The 22548-nt window shown below is 36.2% G+C and overlaps 1 protein-coding gene across 1 annotated transcript; it reads right to left on the bottom strand.

Moving 5' to 3' along the window:
- Positions 1-309: 309 nt before the first annotated feature.
- On the bottom strand, positions 310-10164 carry LOC145770627 (ephrin-A5-like). Its single transcript, XM_082582318.1, has 5 exons — positions 9967-10164; positions 2993-3147; positions 1949-2074; positions 1513-1752; positions 310-1388 (listed from the first exon to the last, which is right to left on the bottom strand). The coding sequence occupies exons 1-5, from the start codon at positions 10077-10079 to the stop codon at positions 1267-1269; spliced, it is 756 nt and encodes a 251-aa protein (XP_082438444.1). The 5' UTR covers positions 10080-10164; the 3' UTR covers positions 310-1266.
- Positions 10165-22548: the final 12384 nt, after the last annotated feature.

The following is a 22548-nucleotide window of genomic DNA, read 5'->3' as shown; positions in this document are numbered from 1 at the left end:
ATTCTCTCCTCATAGGCACTAAATTTCCCAAGCCCTGCCTCCACGTCGTTAACTGGTGGACTAAACACTACCAGGGGCAAGTCGCCCGTTTCCTCAGACTTCGCCATGCATATACGGGGAGCGGTAAGTCGATTATTTAAGGTCGATACGATCGGGCTCATTTTATTTTTGTGTAAGTGGTTGCTCATGTTTAGCGTTACTGATGCTTATAAAAGTTTATTCGAGGAAGTGGTGCTGTACTATGAGTCCTGCATCATATCGCCATCAATTCTTGCTACAATCTGCTGCTGAGAAATAAACACACTCAGGTGGTTAACAAGTTATCATTTTGTTAAAGAACAAAGCGCAATAAAAATACAAAAAAAACAAATGGTGAATAAACTGTAAAGCAACGAGCAATTAATGTTGCTGTTTGTACGTACATAACCGTTAATTGTAAGCGAAGTTTTGATTAAGCAGATAGCCAATCTCAGAATCGAAACAAAGAAAAATAAATCTTCAATAATTACATAGACTTTTAACATCCCTTTCCCTGATTAAATGTCACTCTTTATTTTGCGTTGATACAACTATGTGTTACGCAATATCAACGTGAATTGCTGCTATTCATTCTCTTGAGCAGGATTGAACGGAACACAGTGGCAACAAAAACAAATTCGTACGTTCGTCTAATATTGGCGAAAAATTTAACAAAAGTAAAACAAACAAAAAAAGCAATGAAAAAACATACAAATTATAAGAAACATGAACGCTGACACAAATTTAAGGTTTTGCGTTGAATCAACGTTAAAACTTCTTATGAAAAGGTTGACGCTGAATAAACAAGAACTTGAAGAAAGTATCAATGTTACTGTTTGATCATGAATCCTTAAACCCCCGAAATATCGCGTAAGAATTTAGATTTCTGAAAGATCTTGATGCCGGACAGGTTTACGTAGCAAATGCATTTTCATGCTACTCAGCTGGCAGAAATTTTAAGCAGTGATTTTTCTTCTTAGTGTTAAACTTAAAAAGTAATATTTTGTAAAATAGGTAGTCATTGCTATTGTATTATATTCATTCTTTAGCCACTTGGCTCATGAAATTCAAATCTTTGTGATCCTCTCCGTGTTTTTTTTTTGCTCGAAACCGTTGCCAAGAAATTATACAGTGTCTTGCATTCTCTTCCTCTTGTAAATTCTTGTTTTCCCACATCTCAGTACGGATAAGCATGTGACCTTTACCGTCTATGGCAAGACTGCATCACCTTGTCCCTTGGGTGCGCGATCAAGTATGTAAAAAAATGGCAAGAAAGCACGTGGAGATAATCCAAAAATGAGAACACTTCACAGATGCTGCATTTCCTCCTGGACTTTTTAATTTCTTCGTTTGTCCAACTGAATTCAACTCTACAGAAAAATTATATGCGTAAGAAAAGATAAATGGAACGACCCCAGCTAAAGAAATTGTAAATTAAAATTTTTGGAAAGATAAACACAAGGAACCGCTGATAAGCAAATGTCTAACACTCACTTGTTGAAGTCTTTGTAAAGGCAAGACTGGAGGTTTTCGTGGTTGTCTTGCTGCTAAGCGGTTTGCTGGAAGTGGTGGTTTGAGTGGTTGTAGCCGCTTTGCTTTTGGTAGTTTGGATGACTGAATGGGTGGCTGGAAGACTTGCTTTTGTATGTACATGGGACTTCTTGTGGTGAACATTGATGGCCATTCGAAGAGCTTTGTCACAAGAATATTGGCCATTCTCCACACCAAAGAAAGCTGAAATAAAAGTTTAAATTAAAATCAAAAATTCTTTCCACATGTTTGTTTTTTCTATCTTTAAATAATAGTGCAATACATATATTCTAATGCTGTCAAGCAATCGACTAAAAAGGTTACTTTTCAATGTGATTGGTTAATGTGACATTGACGACCTATGGATCAACACATAGATGGTTTGGTTAGCGATGCTTACACATGTAATAGTAAGAATGTCCAGGTTTGAAGACGAATCCCATTGGATTGGGGCTACGACGTTGAAACTTGGTGGTTAACTTCTTGCTGATGCTTGGAGAGTCGCATTCGAATATCTGCTTGGCGTCTGAAAAATAATGAAGCTTTTGATTTCCAATAATAAGTAATCTTTACGGTTGTTTGTGGTTACCAAATTAAGGTACTTTGTCATAAACGTTATTACCGATACGAGGAACTAAAGCAAAGGGAAAGTATACATACATACAAGATGTCTTATCTTGTGCAGTGCTATATCGATGAGTTTGCTGTTATGAGCTTTGTTATAGACGAACACTGCTCAACAAGCAATACCGGATAAGCTCAGCCAAGCAACCCTTGCCGAAAGTGAACATGACAATGAACCTCGTTCATATATGTAGCAGTTGCTTATTCAATGCAGTATATCAAAGCATTGAAAGGCATCGTTAGATTTCCTACGCATCAATAAAATGCCAGAATTGCACAAGTGTACTGTGATTGAATATTTCTGTAACCGTTAAACAAATGAAATGACTTTGATAAAAGCATCTCATTAAATTTGCTAAAGTGAACGGAAGCTTACTGTCCGCATTGTCATGGTTTTTATTCTAATTAGTGAAAATTAATACAAATGTTCATTTTCACACGAGTCAGTTCAATCAAGAACAGCTAAAAACCTACTTCGATCAGTTAGCAGCTAGATTATTTTTAGTTAAGCTTATTCAAATAGAATAATCTAATTGAATAAGCTTAACTAAAGATAATCTAGCTACCAGCTGAGCAAAATCGATTTTTGGCGGTTTATGATTGAATTGACTCATGTGAAAATGAATTCGACTGTGTTACAAGACATGTAATGATGTAACCAAGTAGTTCACATCATACATTGTTGGGGGTTTGACGCCTGTCAGAAGATATTTCATTTTTTTGGTAATGAAAACTAATTGTTAGTTGGTAGTTGTTAGAAAATTACTTTCTGGAAACGTTTAGAACAAACTGTCACATGACAAATGAAAGTTCACTGTACCTGCAGCCATAGAGCATTCATCAAATGACTTCTGACTAACGTTGTAAATTATGAACTGCATGCTCGAGCGATCGTCGGCGTCGTATTGAGGACAAAAGATGTCCATGTACTGATCAACCACAACGTCAATGGTGTGGATTTGGCCAAACTGCAACCTGAAAATTAAACGAAGTAGGTCTAGTATTGTGGATTTCACAAAGACTTAAACACATGTGTAAAAACCTAGTTAAGACGTCTGCAAAAGTTGAATCAACGTAAAAAGGGCGGGATTTTTTTCAGCTGAGCATAGCTTGTTACGCCTCCGATCCCATAACTGTTACTGCACTGTTTTTTTATTGTTGTTTTTTATTGTTGTTGTCATTGTTGTTGGAGAAGCGATTTAAAACAAACGTAGACCTTGATCCTTTTACACAGTCATGCTATTCTGATGAGCCAAATGTCATCTAATGATTGTTTTAGGTTGTTTATTTTGTTGACTTGGTAGCCGAGCATCTGGGAGTTGAAAGAAATGTTAACACGAGGTTTGACACCCACTAAAACAAACGAAGCCATGTTGAGATTATAAAACAAATGCTTTAAAAACAGAGGCCATATTTATAGCGAAAGATCTGATTGCTTAATGATTGATAAGTAGTCACAATGTTGTAATATATATTTTTAAGTTATTTTACGCATAGCTTGGAATATGGGTTAATCGTAGCCTACTACGTAATCATCAGGACATCATAGGATAACAAATCCGTTTTAAAAATTGCACGTCATTTCACAAGCTGGAAACTTTACACTTGACTGTGTTTCAGGCAATAAAACCCTTCAGACAAGTCTGAAAAACACGTTTAAGGCATGCCATAGTTCAACAACAATGAACCAATAGCTGCGTGTGGAGAGACAACACTATTTTGTCAAAAGTTCTATTTTGCATAAAACAATTAAGCGCGAAACCAAACGGAAATGGCAAAACCAGTGGAACTAATGAAGCGGAAGAAAAATTCCTGTTGCTCTTAATTAGACCTTGCTATATTTGAAAAGTACCTATGGCGTAATAAACCGACATGAACCTCTCACTCATCTCAAAATTCAATTCAAAACTGACTCAAATAACAAATTTCATTTGTGTTCTTGCTAGCTCAGCATCAGCCTTAGCGAAGGCTACCCAAAAGACGTTTTCGTATGAAATGGACATAAAAAGACATTATGTTGATGTTAAATCCAGCCAGTTTTCCATCGGTACAATCTCATTTAAGTGTTTCATGTGTTGCGCACAAAAAGTGGCTGCTGGGTAGGTCAGCTTCGAGGTCATCTTAACAAAGACCCCCATAGTGAAAGATGAGCCAAGTTACAAATAACAATGCTAAGACACAGTCGTTCATGAACTCGTGTTGCTCGCTCACATTAAAGGACACCTGATACGTTGTGAAAATACAACACAAACCTTAGCAACAAAGAAAACAAGCACTTGTAGCAATGATCAGATTCTACTGTTTCATAGCAGTTGCTGGATTTTAAGATGAAGCATAAAGTGGATCGTTCACAGCATTTTAGTTTTACCAGCAAATGAAGTGCAAGTGTTTCCATAGTCACGAACTCCATGCAAATCTTTACACGATAATTTCAAAACAACTGTAACTACATTACGGAAATAAGAATTTATTGCAACACATCTAGGGAAAATGATAAGTCTTGTTGGTCTGCTCCATGTGTTGCTCGAACAGCAGACTTCCCACCTAGCTCGAACTGCGAAGGGCGTAAAAGCGTGACGTAGTATGTTAAAATAGAACAATAGAAAATAAAAAAATAGGCTGGAAAAGGTGTGCTATGACCATGAGCTGAAAAACATAAAGCATGTTGACTTTTTAGTCATGACTACACGGTTTGTTAGTAAATTTCTTCAATTGCAAAACTACTTGATTTCTGTAACAAGTTTTTAAGCTTTTGTCTTATCAGTTGACAACGTTTAATTATAATGTTAAAGCCTTTTATTTGCAATGTACGAAATAGATGTGTTGGCTACTTGGCTGTTAATGTAATTACATCAAATAATGAATCTCTTTTCGTAACCATAATTATAAACATCGCTTGATTTGAGAAATCTTTTTCTAAAAGCGCCCAATTATAAGAATCAGCGAAGCAAGGCAATCTTGAGCACGCATCGGGTGTTCCTTGGCTACTTGAAGTGATCTTGTACCTACCACAAGAGGCTGAGCCTCTTCTTCTGTCTTTGTCACACTTCAGCGTGCAAATACCAGAAGAAGCTTGAAAACTACTTATCCCCTTTTCAAAAACCATCAGGGCAGTGGTTGAGTGAGCACAATTGACTTTTGCGTCACCTAAAGTTGTGTAAGTGTGTGCCACCAGCTCATAAACAACAATCACAGATCTTCTGATTATATTGCTCGCGTTAAAATTTTGAAGCAGAGCCACCAAACTTTAGCGTAGTGACAAATTCTGAAATTAGTGAGACTCACACATGAGTATTTTTCAAGAAAACGTTTGCTGAAATGTAACTATTTCTAGATGGTACGGTACACCAAGAAACGGCAACTAAACTATCCATACACTGTAAGAAAAGTGCGTGGCTAAACCTATTTTTTCTTATAAATGAAATGAAGTAAGCTGCCTCAAGCTATAGCCCTACATTTGTTTCGAACAACAACAGCTTTGACGGTTTTACTTTCAACATAACTTTCAGCATGCGCTAAAAAACGTCAGTCTTTTAATGTCATCATAAAGACACAGCATGACACCAAAAGTTTAACCATCTTATTTTTCCCATCTGGTGGAGCAATAAAATCAATCAGATGTTTTAGCTTAAGCGCAAAAGTTTTACGCCGAGATCGTGGTTAACAACCGAAAAGAATTTTCAGAAAGCAAAATCTTGAAGTTTCAAATATAGGCTACAGTAGCCTACGTCTACATTTTGTAGAACGCGCTTCTTGTTTTTAAAACATGGTTACCTAGTTGAGCTCTGAATCGACACCTTGTGCTATTTTGCGGGCAAGTAAATCCGTCGTTTCGCTTGATTAGTATTATACACATCGCTGAACAAATATCCAGGTAAATCTAAAATTTAGTTGAAATTATTGTCGAGTTAAATTTTCTTCCAATTACAATGAAATAACTCATGGGAATCGGAGACGAAAATAAACTTTCCCACTAGCCTGAGCGTGAATGAAGAACAGTTAATTAAATCATTTATAGTTCCTGTACCAGTCACCAATGTCTCGATTTGTCTTACTGCCTCGCCTGCTGTGTGGTTAGGCTAACCAGCAATTACAGGCAAATAGTTATTGTAGCGATACAGTCTGTTTGCTCGATACCAGTCAGACATTACCAAATAGATAAAGGCATCCAGCGCTTATTTATGTCATTTCATGTTGAAGGTGATCAGTGATCACATTTTCAATCTCAAGGTACCTCGCAACTCAGTATCACTGCAAGTGTTACCAAAAACGACTTAAAGTATTAGGCTTACATCGCACCTATAAACGTGGGCGTACCGAAATGAGGGAAGGAACACCCCTCCTCAGTCCTGGCATATTCAATGTAACCACGGGGCGACAAACTTTCGCAATGCATTTGTTTTGTTTCATTTTGAAATAAATTCTTTTAGAAATATTTTTTTAGAATTTTTTAAAAAAAATTCTCATTCAAAATTTAACTAATATTGTTACTTTAGCTTGTTCATACCGATGCCAAACGTAAAACATACAAAATTCTTGTACGTAAAATTGCTGTGAAATCTGAAGTGCAAAACCTTGCGCCATGTTCTTCATTTATTCAGCCTCACGAGTGTTCAAAGCAAAGTTGCGCCAAAAACTAAAATCAAACTAAAAAATGTGTTTTAATTACGCCATCACTGCTCGCAATGTTTATAACATCACAAGATCTTTTGTTAGGAATAAGTACGACAATATTGCAATTAAGTTGATTTCTCAATGACTACGTTACCAATTATCACAAAAGCTGGCAACTTGAACGTACTATAAGCAAGAAAACATTCTCTTAAAGGTTTCACACAGAAAATTGTTTTAGGTGATATTTACTGTAGCCATCATAACCACATAAGCTACACGTGATTCCTTACACCGTAAAAGCGTCATTCCACACACATTTAGGAATTTATGATCTGTTTTGGACAGGATAACTTGAGTGAATGTTTTGTTGTCGTTCTTTATCATCAAGATTTCCGTGTCGTACAGAGCTGTACATTATGAGGTGAATGCTATAACCAAGAATCCAGAGTTTGCTGACCAACATCGAATGACACAGTGTCGATTAATTGCACTCTTTGTACAACTTAGAATATACAGGAACCCATAGCTTTCGTATTCCACAAGCACACGATTGAATAATGATGTGTAATTACCGAACTTGCGCCAACCGCGAGAAGATGTTACATGAACTTAACCGAATTTTTGTCATTTGAAATTTTTATTAAGAATATGGTGGTGTCAAAAGTTAAAAAAAAGCGCATATCAGTGCCACATTTTTGTTAGTCAACAAATGGAGGTTATGTACGCGGCTAAACCATGACAATGGTTGTCACAAACATTCTGTTTTTTAACGAAATTAAGGAGAATTTATTGATTAACTTAATATTACGTGTTGCCACCGATACTTGATAATTTATATTACATTTTTTCGTAGACGATCAGCCCTTCTGTGATTAAAATCAATGAAAGTTCAGAAGGAGATATCTGGAAGTTTCCTATCCTCCTGAAAACATCGTGGCTGTATGCAGTCTCTGTCCAGTTTGTTTCAACTTCCAATTGCATCACGTTGGTTAATTTTTACTAGACCTTTTTGATTTATTTGCTATTTGCTTTTTAAATGTAGATCAATTTATCCTTTTAAATTCGTTTTGTGAAAATTTAACTAGGAAAGCAAACGCCTATTGTCCCACTGAGCGTACAAATAGAAGAGGCAAACAATTGATTGTAGTTGGTTTCTAGAAGAATAGTGCGAGTTTGTGTCAATATGAGGTTTTGCGACGTTTTTTTAACAAAAACTTGGGTTCGACTATGACAACAAGACTAAAATTTAGCTTCTCTGCGGTGGACTGGCTCACATGACAATGCATGCTGCACATCGAACAAAAATGATGTGTTTTGATGTTGAAAAAACGCGATTGCTCAAAGCACTGTGTGGTTTGGTTCATAAAGAAATCAATGCTAAAAGTTACGACGAAAACATGGCTATTATGTGCCTTTCAAACACATTCATCACTTTCTGACCGATCCACACAGCTAGCTGAGACTCTGCACAGCGAGCTAGCTTGGACTTGTTGGTTCCTCATTGTGACGACACGCTTTTCATTGTGATGAAGTCCATCCATTGTGCATTGGATTAGCGTAGAGATAACACTTGTGAGCTCTTGTGGAGGGTTTTTAAACTCCAAATACAACACGGGGTCTTGCAAAAAACACACAAAACCAAAATAACCAAGCAGCTCAACAAACACTAATTCCAATGTAAGTTACTGACAATTCCTATATTTTGTGTCAAACACAAAGCAGCTTTAATTTTGTAAAATGTCTGGTCTAAGTGGTTAAAAGCTGAGGTCAGACCTTACTAAATGTTAACTTTTATTGAAAGCAATGAATAATTAATGATTGACTAAGTTTTATTATTCACTTAAACATAAAGGTGATTGAACAAGCCAGTATTTTATGGATTTAGTGGCGGCACTAAACTGCTGTGGCTCTGACAATAAATAGTAGTTCTCTGTTCATGAAGGGTTTGTAGTGAAATCCACTAAGCCTCATTACTGCCAACATGAATATGACAAACAAGAAGTCCCAATGAGATCCCATACAACAGCATCTCCACAGTAAAAAGAGAAACAATTTTGTCAAAAGCAACTGTCAGTATTAACGTTTTATCAAGTATAACTTCGAGAAAAATAATCGAAATTCACGAGAAAAGACATCACTTCTGATTTAAGCAATTACATAACCATGCCGCTGGACAACAACCGCTCCCATCAGCAAATACTGCACAGCAAGCTCCGCACATTTTCTTGGTGTTTCAATTCACTGTTTCACAACGTGTTTGCGTATGTGTTGCGCCTGGTACTTTTTCGTGCTGAAGACTACCCAAGAAATGTGCATGCAAACCATGAAACAAAATACAAAGCGAGCCCTTCACAATATCTCGAGGAATACTTTGTAAAAGATAAAACAACAAGATCACTCAACAGTGGTTCGACTATCGCAGTGTGCGTCTATCGCAGTAACTCAGCTCTCTGTGGAGCAGCATTTGAATAATTAACAAGACACTTGACTAACAACAACATCTACGGAAATTTTAAACCATTAACCGCGGATGAAAAAGCTTCCATGATAATTATCCCCAATAGTGCTACATTAGTTTTTAGTGCGACAATAAAGCATTTTCAGCATAGGATTTTCAACGTAGAGGACTGTTACTTGAGATTGAGTAGTGTTAAAAGTAGACTTTTGATTAAGCTGGCAAATAAATTTGTTCATATTCCTTTTTGGTTAGGCCTACTAACATTGACGTTCAAATTTCGATGCAAATCTTGCGCGTTTAGTGACATTTACAAAATACCCAAAAATATGCTGTAATCTTTTTTCGACGCATGATTTTGATGGCAATGCAGTAAATTTGTGATTTACTTTACTGTTTCAAGTTAATGATTGAGACAAAACGCTTGGCAATGGCGTATGACAATGCTTTCATGACAATGCAGTAAATTTGTACTTTACTTTACTGTTTCAAGTTAATGTTTGCCTTCTTAAATTAGAGTTGTTTGAAACGAAACTTTATCGAAAGTATGTAACCAACTAACCATACATCAGCTACAATTATTTCAGTAACAACTCAGACAGAAAAATTTGTCATTTTTACATTGATTTAACGTCTGCAGACGTTGAATTAATGTAAAAATGACGGATTTTGCTGTCTGGGAAAAATTCAAACACAAAATTCACTTAAAAAAACTTTAAACTTACTGGTAAGTTATTTCTGGATCCCATGGAACATCATGGATGACTCGAGGTATCTTTCGACTCCCACGGATGGAAGGAGCAAACAAGAGGAACAGAACGACTAAGTACTTCATCATTTACTTGAAAATGGAAGTGAAAACGTAGAAAAACAATTCACGATGTTCACAATCACATAGATAATATCGGTTACAATTTAACATAAGTTACCTATGACACAATAATGGTAATTAAGAGAATACGGTCTTGGCATTATCGGTAAAGAATAACTGACGTAAAAATAATCCATGGGCTACACTTTCATCAATGATCGACTAGCAAATGTAACTGAATTCAACTAACATGTAGCTTACCAGCAAAGCTGATACAAACTCTCAAGACTACAAGTTATTTGCTGCGAAAGCAGATCATTTGATAACGACCTTTCTTCTACTTAGTTCTACTCTGTATCTGTGAAGCTATCGCGGACAAGCGACGCAACCCAATCTGGCGCGATAATATGGCAGTTCACTGTTCAGCGAAACTCATATTCATGACGTTGTCAGTCTTGCTCGTTTTTTTTTCTCTTCTTTCCACAACGCCAACAACCGCGCCACCACTAAGCCTTTCTCGTTTGTGTGTTTAACCTCCCTGGGACGACAGTTTGTCTGCAAATATACAATAAACTTTTTCTGCCAGAAGACAACTCTGTGTATATTTCTTACAAGATACTTCTACTTTTCCACACTGTCGTCTTCGCTTTTTGCGATTTGCATCAGACTGACTTCATGCCATCTCACGATATTAGCCGTAAACCAGTTCGGATTTCAACCCCTCTTTCTATTTTATGTTCTAACTTTAATATACCTTGTGTTTTGGTAATTGTATCCTTGGTTATGACAAGATATCAAATCATACAGATTCTAATCAAACAACAAAATTAACAGGATACCAAATAAAAAAAGACTCAGGTATGTGGATCGAAAAGTTGACGGTAACTAAACTTGCATTATCACGCTATTTTGTACCTTGTCATTTTTCCCCTTTTTAATCGGTAGATTCGTATTGATCATATAATCATTCAGAATATGCTTTTAGTTAAAGTTGTTGATGTTGAATGACGAAACATCAGAAGTAAACTGTTTCTTGGGTTTTAACATCTTGTGGTAGTTTAGTGCTCTGGTCTACAGTCAGAAGAACATGAAACATTTAAAATCGAATCCTTGGCAAAAGAGTCTCTTGTTATATCCATGCTTTCTATGTTAATACAGTGTTACAGTATATTTTGTCGGCGCTTCACAAAAACTGATGACTTTTGCTTGGAAACGACTGACAGTGCTATGTCAGCGTTGCGATCATGGGTGCAAATCTCGCACTGTCACAGATTATGCCTCATCAAACATTTAAAATATCACACACAGCAACACTTCGCCAAAACGATCCACAAGTTTTTGTCACTCAGAGTTTTAACTTTTCAACATCGAGTAACGATGAATTATTTAATCAAAGAATTACCAGAAATGCAGTCAAAAAAATAGCAAAGTGTTTTTGCTGATTAAAACGACTCCATTTGAACTTTTTGTACGAAATAATCTTGGCATTCTACTCAATTTTGCTGATAGGCAAAGTACGTAATCAACAACCGCAGTCGCGGTCAATTAAAGGCAGAAAGGAGTCTACCCGCCGCAATGGCCTTGCATTTGTTGTTCAAGTTTTTGAAGCTTCTAGTTAAAAAAAGAAAGAAAATTACCAGCTTTTTGAGGAAAAGACTGGTTTGTATTTACCTATTCTGTATGTCCTGAATTCGATTCCAGGACTAGTCGTACCAAAAACCCTAAAAGTGGCACTCATTGTGTTTATTTTTGCCCAAAGCAATAAAGATAAGCCGCAAAACGAATGTCGTTACATCTTAAATATGTTATAAAATGAAAAATGACAGTCTCTAAAAACTTTATTATTATTTCAAAGATCTGGTTTTAAATCGAAATTGGGCGCCAATTTGGCATAAAACCTTACGTCGTTCTCATCATTCTACCATTGCGTTGGTAGCTTTGTCTACTCACTTGTAAACTGTGTTTTTCGTACCGTATTATGTGGATTATGGTTGTTTATCAATGAATGGAAAGGTTAACTCAACAAACCTCTCCTAACATTAAAATATAGCAAACCATGATTGAAAAAATGCTGAAGTCTTACAACAAACTAGCAATTGTTGAGATCATCCCATCACTGAGACCGCGTGCTATCGCTAAATTAAAATCTTTAATTGAGTTAAATTGAAGATTATCAAAGCAGTAAAAATATTTTTTTGCGTTAACATCTCAAGCAAAGTGTTGATGATCCAAACAACCTCACAACTGCAGTCACAACACAGATACAAACTTAACCAACAGTCGTTAAAACGTCCAGCGTTGTTGAGAGACAAAAGTGGACCATGATATCAGGACATCAATTGCCTTAGGTTGTGCGGCTAGTAGCCTAACCCACTGATGTAACAAAATGGCTTGTTAACTGCAAATCAATCTTTCCAAAAGCACAATAATGCAGGTGTGGCCAATGTAGCCGAGCCGTTTTCTTACTTTCAAGGACACCCTCTTTAGTCGCCATAGACACGTTGGCACAGTTTCAAGGACAGCTGAGTTTTTTGAGCTCCATTTCAAAGTTTGTTATTTTCGGGATGAACAAGCAAGAAAAACAATATCACTTGCTTTTATGAAATGATCGACAAAACACCATTCTCTGCAAATACATCTATTCTTGTAAATGAGATAAAAAAAATTGAAGTTAAGCGTAGTGATTTGGTGTGAATAATCAATCCATCAATGCGACTGGGAATCTGTATTCTGCAACGTCTGAGCCAATGCAGCAACGCAGCATGGTTCGAATTTTCGTGAAGACAATTTGGCTTGTTTGCTTCGCGGATTTGTCCATAAATTCAATACGAAGACTGGAACAAAATCGATTTTAAATCTGTTTTAATAAAGATGTACCATCTTGGTAATATTCATAAAGTTTACCGGTCATGCACAATGCAAAATAAATCTTAGCTGACGTCGGAATAACGTTGTAGAAATTACCGAGTGATTCCAGAGGAAGCGATGGCATGCTAAATATTAAGTTAACAACTGACTTCCCACGATTCGTTCACTCCCAAAGGTACACAGGAATGTCAGCGAAGAAACTTTGCAGCGATTATTTTCCTCTGCATTTACTTTTATTACAAACCATGATAATGATGTTTTGCTTGTGACTGATGTTATTTAACCATAAAGTTGCTCCATTCATCAATGACAAGAACAATTTTTTCTCTTTAGTGAAAAATTACGGAAATTTGCCTTTGATTATTTGGGAAGAAGCATTTTTTTTGTTTTTGTTAAATAATAAGTTACTTTTGTACAAATCTGTAGTTTTATGTAATATCAACTCTCTTACTCAAGGCATAAGGACCAATCAGATGAGAACCTGTACATGCCAATGCAAGGTTCTAATGCAACACCAGTGGTACAATTCTATTTCCACTAGCGACCGTGAACACTCCCTCCAAAGGCTCGAGTTAAAATGCAGCATTCAGAACCTGATAGACTAAAGCAGAAAACAGTTGCAAGATCATTCAGGTTTTGACTGCTTGGTGTACAACTGAATGAATGGATGAGGTTGTGCTATTCAAATAGAAGAGACAGAAAAGCATCATGAAGAGGATCTGTTAGTTGGTTGCAATGTGAAGTGTGGAGTTGTATCATGAAAAAGAGTGTGGAAAGAAGTGAGTTAACTATTAGAGCATCCAGATCTAATAATTTCTTCTGACGTATGCTCTGCACATTAATTAATTATGAAGAGTAATTTCAAACTTATCTAAAAGATGTAATTGCAATTTGCTTGACATTAGATAGCTTTGCATGAGTGGAAGGTACCCAGCCAGCAAATCAATCCACTTGTACATTGATATAACTGAAGTTAAATCAATGTAAAAATGGACTGATTTGCTGCGTGGGAACAATCCATTTTTCTCTGATAACCTATTGATGCCCCTACAGCGACGTCACCTGTGGTAGCCACGTCAGCCTGTTCCAGTGTACTGGTTGTTATTTTCGAGTGGATGAATCGTTTATAGAAAACATGAAGTTCCTAAACTAAACGTTGTTAGGGTAATCATTTTGTGAATAATAAATGTGTTGTCGCATATGAATTATTTGAAGTGCAAAACCTCAATGTAACATTCAGTTATGCTGAATCCTTGTAGCAACGCAAACTATCTTTAATGTAATTTTAAGCAATTGTGGTGATATGAACCTTCTCAGTGATTGACGAAGGAGGTCAGTAGTGACAAGAGTGGACGTGATAACAACCAAACGACTTGCAAGCATTTAATTAAAACTATTAACATGTCTTTGCTGTGTTTTGATTCTATCGTTGTGTTAATAGTAGAGATTGTTACACCAGACGGATCTTGATGATATTAGTGGAATATTAATAGCAGATTGACGATTTGACTGTTTGTTTTGCAATGCCAGGTTTGCAGCCTCGGGCTATTGCACGCCACAAGAGATATTTTTATGAAAATATCACAGATTCACTGTACATCTAATACTTAAAGTTATGTCGCGGTCAGGGAACAAGAAGCATTGATAACAATTTATTGCTAGTTGCAAATCATCTTCAAACCTGCAATCTTCTATTGAACAAACGTTTGAACATTTTTGTCAAAATGTTCTTCAATTTACGAGCAAACAATAGAAATTAAAACGTATTTACTGGTTTCATCGCAAACTCACTTTTTCTACGTTTACATCACACAGTCACCGCAGTGATGTGGCAGGATTTTTTCTGGGAAACCGTCACAGCGATGTCTTCGAAAGTCGACTATGTTTATGCTCAAAGCAGATAATTATTGAGCTTTTTGCAAAAAGAAGACGTAGGTGTATTAATAAAATAAGAAAACGGATTATCTTCTGCTAAATGCAATATCCACGACTGGAAGAAACGACTACGCGCCATGTTTACATGGACAAAACTGTTTTATTCTTCAAGGCAAGTGTAAAAATTATTTGAAGCCTTATTGAATCCAATAAGCTGTATCATAGATCTAACTCCACTACCCCTGTACAGATTTAAAAATGCGGCCACCCTCGACTCGATGGAGTTTCAGTTGCTCTTGACTTGATTGCTTATTTTCTTGGTTACCAGCACGAAAATCGTTTTATGTACAAAATGTAGGTTTCAAATAGCCCAAATTTAAATAACAACTTATAAAGCATAGTTGACAATAATTATTTGAGAATAGAGTGCTGCAACAAATAGAAAGTACAACACCTCAAAATTATTTGTCGTACAGATTCACTTGAAGTAAAAAAAAAACAACTTGTTACTTCACTATACACTCATACGATATAAATTGCGTCAGGCAATATTGATGCAGTAAGTAACAAGAGTAGCCTACTCAATGTAAAGCAGAAAATTAACACACAACATGAATGAATTCACCACACTTCTACAGTTCTTTTCACCTCAACGAGAATTACTAGACGAATGTTATTAATAAAAAATCCTACTTAGTATTGAAGTTTATGTGATCGATTATTCTATTGGAAGAACTAACATTCTGACAATTCTGTTGAGGTAAACGAGAGTGTACTGTAAAACAGGGGTGGGCAAAGTGTGGTTCTTTTCCAATTTATGAGCTCTTTTTTTTATAGATCAAGTTGTGTGAGTGTTCATTATACAAATTTTTCTTTAAATTTGTTCTTTAAACGCATTAACATACCACGCACACGCACTTACATTAACAACTTCCATTTGTGCATACACATGTGTTTATTATAGCTTTGGTAGAGAGGTACTTTTTAAAAACCATAGACAGACAATCGATAACAACTTAATAACATTGAATTGCATAATTCAAAATTAATACAGAAATGAAATAGATACATAATTTCGAACGTTTTCGGCAAAACTTTCTGCCCTCTTCAGGAAAATATCTTAATTCATCTAAACAAAACAGTTATTCGTGAAATGTTAATAATAAATGACTGAAATTCAATAAAACTGCACTGACCTGCGTACAAGCAACAACTGACGAACAAACACAAAAGGTGGTAGCAATCTGTCATAATTATGCGGGAGTGTGGTCATGAGACGAGATAGTGAGCGGACAACATAACATAAAATAAACGTAAGCTAATACAAATTCAACAAAAAAGATGCCCCTCCAGCGAATAATTGTTTGTTGAGCCTGGGGTTGTGCTGCTTTATTTGGAGTGCCTCATGAATTTTAGTTTCAAACTCCGATTGACAGTTGCGAATTATTTTGAATGAATCTAATGTAAATTTGATGTTGGAACAAATACTGCAGTCATAAATGTGGTCTTTGATTGCACTGTGCTTATTGATGTCTGTTATGTGTTTATATTTGCAATGATATTTCATACTTTCATGTATTATACTTGCATATCCTACTTGCAATGATTTTCAAATAAAAGATGTAAATATTGATCAGAGCGTATTTGCAGTGCGGCCCCAAGTAGATGTTACATTTTGTAAACTGCTCTTTGTGTTGAAAAGCTTACCTATCCCTGCTGAAAAGCTTTCAGTATTATAAATATTCCCTTCACTCTTCATACAAGACCACATTTGATTCCACTTTCAGGTGCAGATGGAGTATGATACAAACTCGTTAGCTCAGTGGGTACTCGCCCGACTCAAGATCAAGCGGTGCTGGTTCGGCTCTTGGGCTGTGCGCTTGAGCAATTCAACACTGTTCTTGATTCAGCGGCAATTAAATGGATGGAATACTTCCCCGGCAACAACACTTCAACAATCTGAAACTTCACTCTGCCAATCTCGGTAACCGGCCCTGCGTTAAAAGCCTCTACAAGTATGCGAAACTATCAAGAATGACCTATCAGTTGCTTTGTTAGTTTGAAGATAAAGATTCAAAACTAAAACCAAACCAAACTTCTGAAATCTCTACATTGATCATAAAGTCAATGAGGATTTAAGGTGATTAGAAAATAGAGGATCAGTTTGCACAAAATTTATGGGTGGATCAGAACTCGGCGATTCTAATCAGCGACTTACTATTGGTAGGTTGCATTATAACAAAAAACAGGCCTCGAAATAAATTGCTTAGTCAGCAGATTTTCTTAATCGGTGGATATATAACTCGCTATTAGTGCATCCAACTTAGCCTCGGTGTTCAATATCTACTATAACCAGTATGATGCATTTGTAATTTTTCTATATTTCTAGTTTTGCGTAGCAACATTTTTTATTCAAATCGAGCGTAGGTCCTTTTGATTTTAATTTTATTTTTAAGACCCTAAACATTTTTGCTTTTTTCTGTTTTTGAATCCGCACCTGCCTAAATTTGTAGATTATGGTACGACTGATACATTCTTTTCACAAAATGTGTCTTCTCAACTGAAATTTTGCATTTGCCTGTGTTTTTTTTCTGTTGCAGGATTGATAAAATTTTCCATGTTCAGGAAAAACACTTCATGTCTTTCATAAAAGCTCCATCAAAAAGTTTGAGATTTTCCAACTCCTTGATCGCTTATTGACATAATATGTCAACGACGACATTGGTGGTGTACAGGCCAGGTTACCTCCGCTGCTTGTGGTCGATGGTTGAACGAGGGAATTTTCAAAAGAACTTTCTTATTATTTCATTCTTAATCTTTGGCGCTACTTGGAAATACATTTCTTTAACTTTTGGCTCATCTTTCGCAAGCGACATGGTTGGCCTGCTGTTAGTTCCTTATGTTTCTTTATGTTTCTTGCAGAAATGGAGTTTCAATCAAAGCCAAACCTTCCTCTTACACATGAGTACGAGCAACAGCAGATTCATTAAAAGTAACTGAGATTAACACTGACGATGAAGAAAACTCGATTCACATTTTTCATCTGTGTATATTGTTAAAATGCTTTTGAACGTACCTTTGACACAACCTGAAATTACCCCAAACAATCTTTTTACCATTTCGATAAAATTCTTCTACATTTGGTAGTTGTTGCAAATGCAAAATTTCATGGTTTGAAAAGAAAAAACGCAACTGAGATGTGAATTCAGGTTGCTCTAACCAAGATAGATACTTTGACTTTCATCACAAGTTTAGGTCTTTTTTTTAAGTTATAAGAGAGGTGGGAATCGAACCCACGTCATCGAAATGTATTCCCTAGCCGTAACCCTCTATGACAAGCTGGCTACGAAGTTTGCGTCTTGTTTTGACCATTACCTCAATCAAGCCAAAGGCGCCACCACGCAGCAACTGTCAGTCGGGTGTTGTAACCACGTACCGGCGCAAGGTAGAGTCATGACTTCACTTTGTGCAAAGTGCAGAATTGCCATCAAGATGGGGACTTTCATACGAGAATACTGTACATAGGCTAAAATACTTGCAGCCATAACTTCGTCTGCTATTCCATCATGTTGGCAAGATTTAAAAGAAATAGAGCACAAAATACGTCAAAATGCGTAAAAAAGTTGACGGTTTCGTATACCATAAACAGTAGTTATTAAACTTTTTCAACTTGCATCGCCTACTAAACAATTAAAAAAAAATTGCGGCACACCTACTGCAAAGCAAAGTTGCTAAATGCATTCTGCAAATTTTAACTCGCCCTATCTAGCTCTTAACTTGTACCTTGATGATAAGATTTTGAGAGTGAAGTTTTGTCTCATTATAAATCAGTCTCTTTCACGAGTTTTGTGTTGATACCATCTGGTAACCACTTTCCAGGAAGTTTTCAGCAGGGTGTGAAATATTAAAACGCATTCAACCGTGGACTAACTTCTTTCTGTGCATGCGAGTGTTGTTTTTCTCTTTAACAGATTGTTTTATTTTTCAAAATATCATTTTATAAAAGTTCAACGTCAAGGTGATAGTAACACAAGTAGACAATCCAGTTTGACAGAGATCGTGTCAGGGTGAAGCAACAAGGGATAGTCAAACTACCACAAAGTTTATGCTGCCACATTAAGAGACAATGCATGAAGTTGTTGTGATAACTCGCTAGCTTTTGGTGTTTAAAGTTATCTTTAAATTTCATGGTTACTGCTTATCGGTGTCCGCCATCGCAAACTGTCGGGTTGATTTCATGCTTCTCAGACTTAACATAGAAAACTTCTGCAAGCCAAAATTAGCAGAAACTTGAAGCAAAAACAGAAATCATACTTTTTAAAAAATAATGACCAAATTTAGCAGTAAAAAAAACAAGAAGAGTTTACGTATCCCCAGAAGAGCTGAAGAAGGTAATATTGTATGCGTATTTCTAATCGGCAAGTCGCTGCGGCAGATGGAGTGTTATCGTAAAAACTCAATAGAGAACATTGGTAGGCTATTGCAATGGGGCAGCCGGACTACTTGCAACGCGTCGTCAAAACTGTCAGAGATTCTCATAACTTTGTCTGTTGTGAAACACCATGTTGTTATCAAATCGAACTAGCAACCCTGACGGCAAAATCCGTCAGTTTTACATTTGCTACTGATTCAACGTCTACATTTGTTACTTATTCAACGTCTGCAGACGTTGAATCAATGTAAAAATGACGGATTTTCTGTTTGAAAATACGCTATGAGATGTCCTCTTCTTCATCACGACTCGATGGTGAGACTATTACGAAACCACTCCAGCAGATAAATATTAAGTTATCATACTGATGTGAGCTTTTTTACAAACATAATGTCGATCAAATTAATTCATTGTGAGGTTTCTTATTGTTTGGCCCTGGGAAAGTTGTTTAGAGTTCTCTTGATTTTGTTTCTGAACGGTCAGCTGAAGTATGACATGCAAAATCTTTGCAGCAATAAAAGCTTGACCGCTGATATACACATTTCTGCTAACTGTAATTAAAAATGTGTTCTGTTTGATGTACCATTACTGTATATATGGTAACATCGTGTTAAAAAGTGGGTTACAGCTCTACTTTTATTTAAAAAAAATGTTTATTGTCTTTGTTTTGGGGTTTATTTCCGTTAATTTAACGTTACCGAGCAACAACAAACGTAAAATGAGTACTTGGTTCCCAAGGGTTTGTTTTCTTAATTAAATCTAAGTTTTTTCCTCTTTTTTCGATTGGAATAATGACACCAACCGTTAGACACCTTCACAGCTGCTATCAGTTGTTTGGCTTCATTCGGTCAAACTATCAGAGTTTACCATGGCAATGACAATCGATTTTTATTATTGGATATTTGAGCTACCTCAGGGACGGCGAGCCGCTTCGCTGTTTGCTGCGCAGTGTCTGCATGATCTTCTCAAGGGAAAGAAAGAGTGTAAATTTATCAATATCAAACTACTCCACTCATAACGGTTGTTGTAGTTTACATTGATTCAACTACAAGATACTCAGTCTTCATACCAAATAATGATTATCGCAAACAGAAACTTAATGAAAGAATTCAATATTGATGATCATTTATTGTTGGTCGAGTCAATTTTGGACTGCCCTGATGGAGCATGAAGATTGACGTAGGCTATGTCCCTGTGAGTAGCATTCTAGATGGCCGCCATCTTGGAAAATCTATTGATGAGCTTTACAGTCCTCTTGGAAAGGCTTTCCAGCTGCCGCTATTAGCGACAGTACAATTTGCATCAAAGTTGGAACCGTATTTGTAAAGTTTGTATATTATCATTCTAGCTTTTCCTTAATAGTTAAATAATGTGATAACGGCACATTGATATCCAGAAGAAACTGCAAGTTAGCAAGCGGCCTACAGTCCTAAAGAAATTAATTCAATGTTCGATACAGATCAACAAAGATTAGATGTTTAATAAACTTTAAACTTTTCAGTTGCTTATACGACACTCAGTAGGCTACACAATTACAATGTCTAATGACGATCCTTAATCTAAAGCTACCAACAAAATGTCAAACTTTTAATTTTGCGACTTCCAATTCATTGGTTATATGGGAAAAGAACTGTTTTTGTAGGTTCAACCAAAAGAGCATGAGTAACCAATCGTCGCAGTAAAATGGCTGTTCAGCTACAATTTGAGCCGTATCTCATAAAGTGCCTCGTTTTTCGATTCATAAATTTTTATTCCTGATTGCATTTTACAGTGGTTTACTTCTATTATTATTTTTAAATAACAGCTGCGGACTGTTGCTACATTTTGTTTGATAAAACACAATGGAGCTATATTCTCCACAGCATGGGTCGGCAACTCAATGCTGCTCATTTCAGTGTCATGTTTTATTTCCGACCATGAAAGCGAAAAAAGAATATCACTTGCCATAACATAGCAGGGGTCTGGAAAAAAGTAGAAGCGACAAAACGGGAACTTTAAAAAGTGCTCGAGACAAATTATTTATCAATTCCAAAGATTTTTCGAACGGTTGTAACATCTTGAGACATTTAAAAATTGAATCAAATGTAAAAAAAATCAAAAATTTGTGTCTGAGAGAAAAAATATGACAGGCAATTGCTGTATTGGCCGCCGTGGTACGTAGTCAAGAGTGTCGATGGTCATCGTGGGGGACACAGCTCTTGATGCGTTAAGTTTTTTAAGAAAAGCTAAACCGAAAAAAGCTCTGCAAGGAGTTTACTGAGATACGCACAAAAAGTATATACGTCCACTTGTAAGTACTTTTTTGACAGTGTTGTATTAAACTCACATGAAATTAACATTCATTGCTTTGGATTTTTGCTTTATTTGCAACATTTTCATAACTGGTTGCTGGTTAGTAACGGTTTAACGACATCTATCTGGTTAGCAAAAAAAACTTGCCAACAGTGCTCTACAGCTTCAGATCTAAAACTGACATTTTTGGCAATATAAAAACGCATTGCTTGTTTGTTCTTAATAGACCAGAAATTAATTGCAGCAAGTTAAAAAATCTTATCGATTACTCATGGGTCAAAGAGACATAGCGGCCATAAAAAGACGGTTCTTTCCAGACAACCTTATTTTAATACAGTATAAAATGCATTTTGTCTGCAAGCATTGACTTACTGTAATAACCGGTTTACTTTACAAAAAAATTACTCTCTGTTAATACTTGCATGGCAGTTACACATGATGGTTGAAGAGTTAGATTAGCTAGGCTACGTGAAGGAAGGGGCAAGAAAGCCGATCTTCGTGTCTATCTTTAGTTAAAACTGGAAAAATAATAAAACTTAGGAGCAAAATGGTTGAAACGCCTGGTTAATCTACTGAAAAAAAAAGAACCCAAAATGTAGATACTAAACTCATGTTCAGCAAACGTTTCGCAAACTGTACTGTCTTCATCTTCAATGCTATTGTGCAATAATAGTTTTTGAAATGTTTGCTCAACATGAGTCTATCATTTTGGGCTTTTTGTTTTAATAAAACTTGTTTTTCGGCTAAGTTTCTGCATTGTCAAGAGATAATATCAGGTAGTTGTTTTTATTTTTGGTTTGTCTTCATGTTTTTATTGATCGCAGCCTGTTTCTGATGTGACTTTTATTGAACATTCAGTATGGAAAAAAAAACAGCAGCGGGTTATTGTCGGCTAAAGTCGAAAAACAAAACGGAGAAAATGCTTACAGATGAAACTATCGCCCTTCGGTTAATTTAACGTATTGCTGATAGAATTCCAATCCAGTTATGTGAAGAAACCACCTCGTATCCGTTAGATCAGGTTCGTTA

This window comes from Aplidium turbinatum, chromosome 5 (genome assembly GCF_918807975.1).
Source record: "Aplidium turbinatum chromosome 5, kaAplTurb1.1, whole genome shotgun sequence".
NCBI classification, from domain to species: domain Eukaryota; kingdom Metazoa; phylum Chordata; class Ascidiacea; order Aplousobranchia; family Polyclinidae; genus Aplidium; species Aplidium turbinatum.
This window is presented reverse-complemented; position numbering and strand designations above follow the sequence as displayed.

Bases quoted from the DNA above. Each gene is read 5' to 3' on its own strand.
- LOC145770627 (XM_082582318.1), bottom strand. From the start codon at position 10,079: ATGATGAAGTACTTAGTCGTTCTGTTCCTCTTGTTTGCTCCTTCCATC. The intron at 3,148-9,966 runs GTAAGTTTAAAG...TTTAATTTTCAG, and splicing joins GATCCAGAAATAACTTACCA to GTTGCAGTTTGGCCAAATCC. The intron at 2,075-2,992 runs GTACAGTGAACT...ATTATTTTTCAG, and splicing joins TGAATGCTCTATGGCTGCAG to ACGCCAAGCAGATATTCGAA.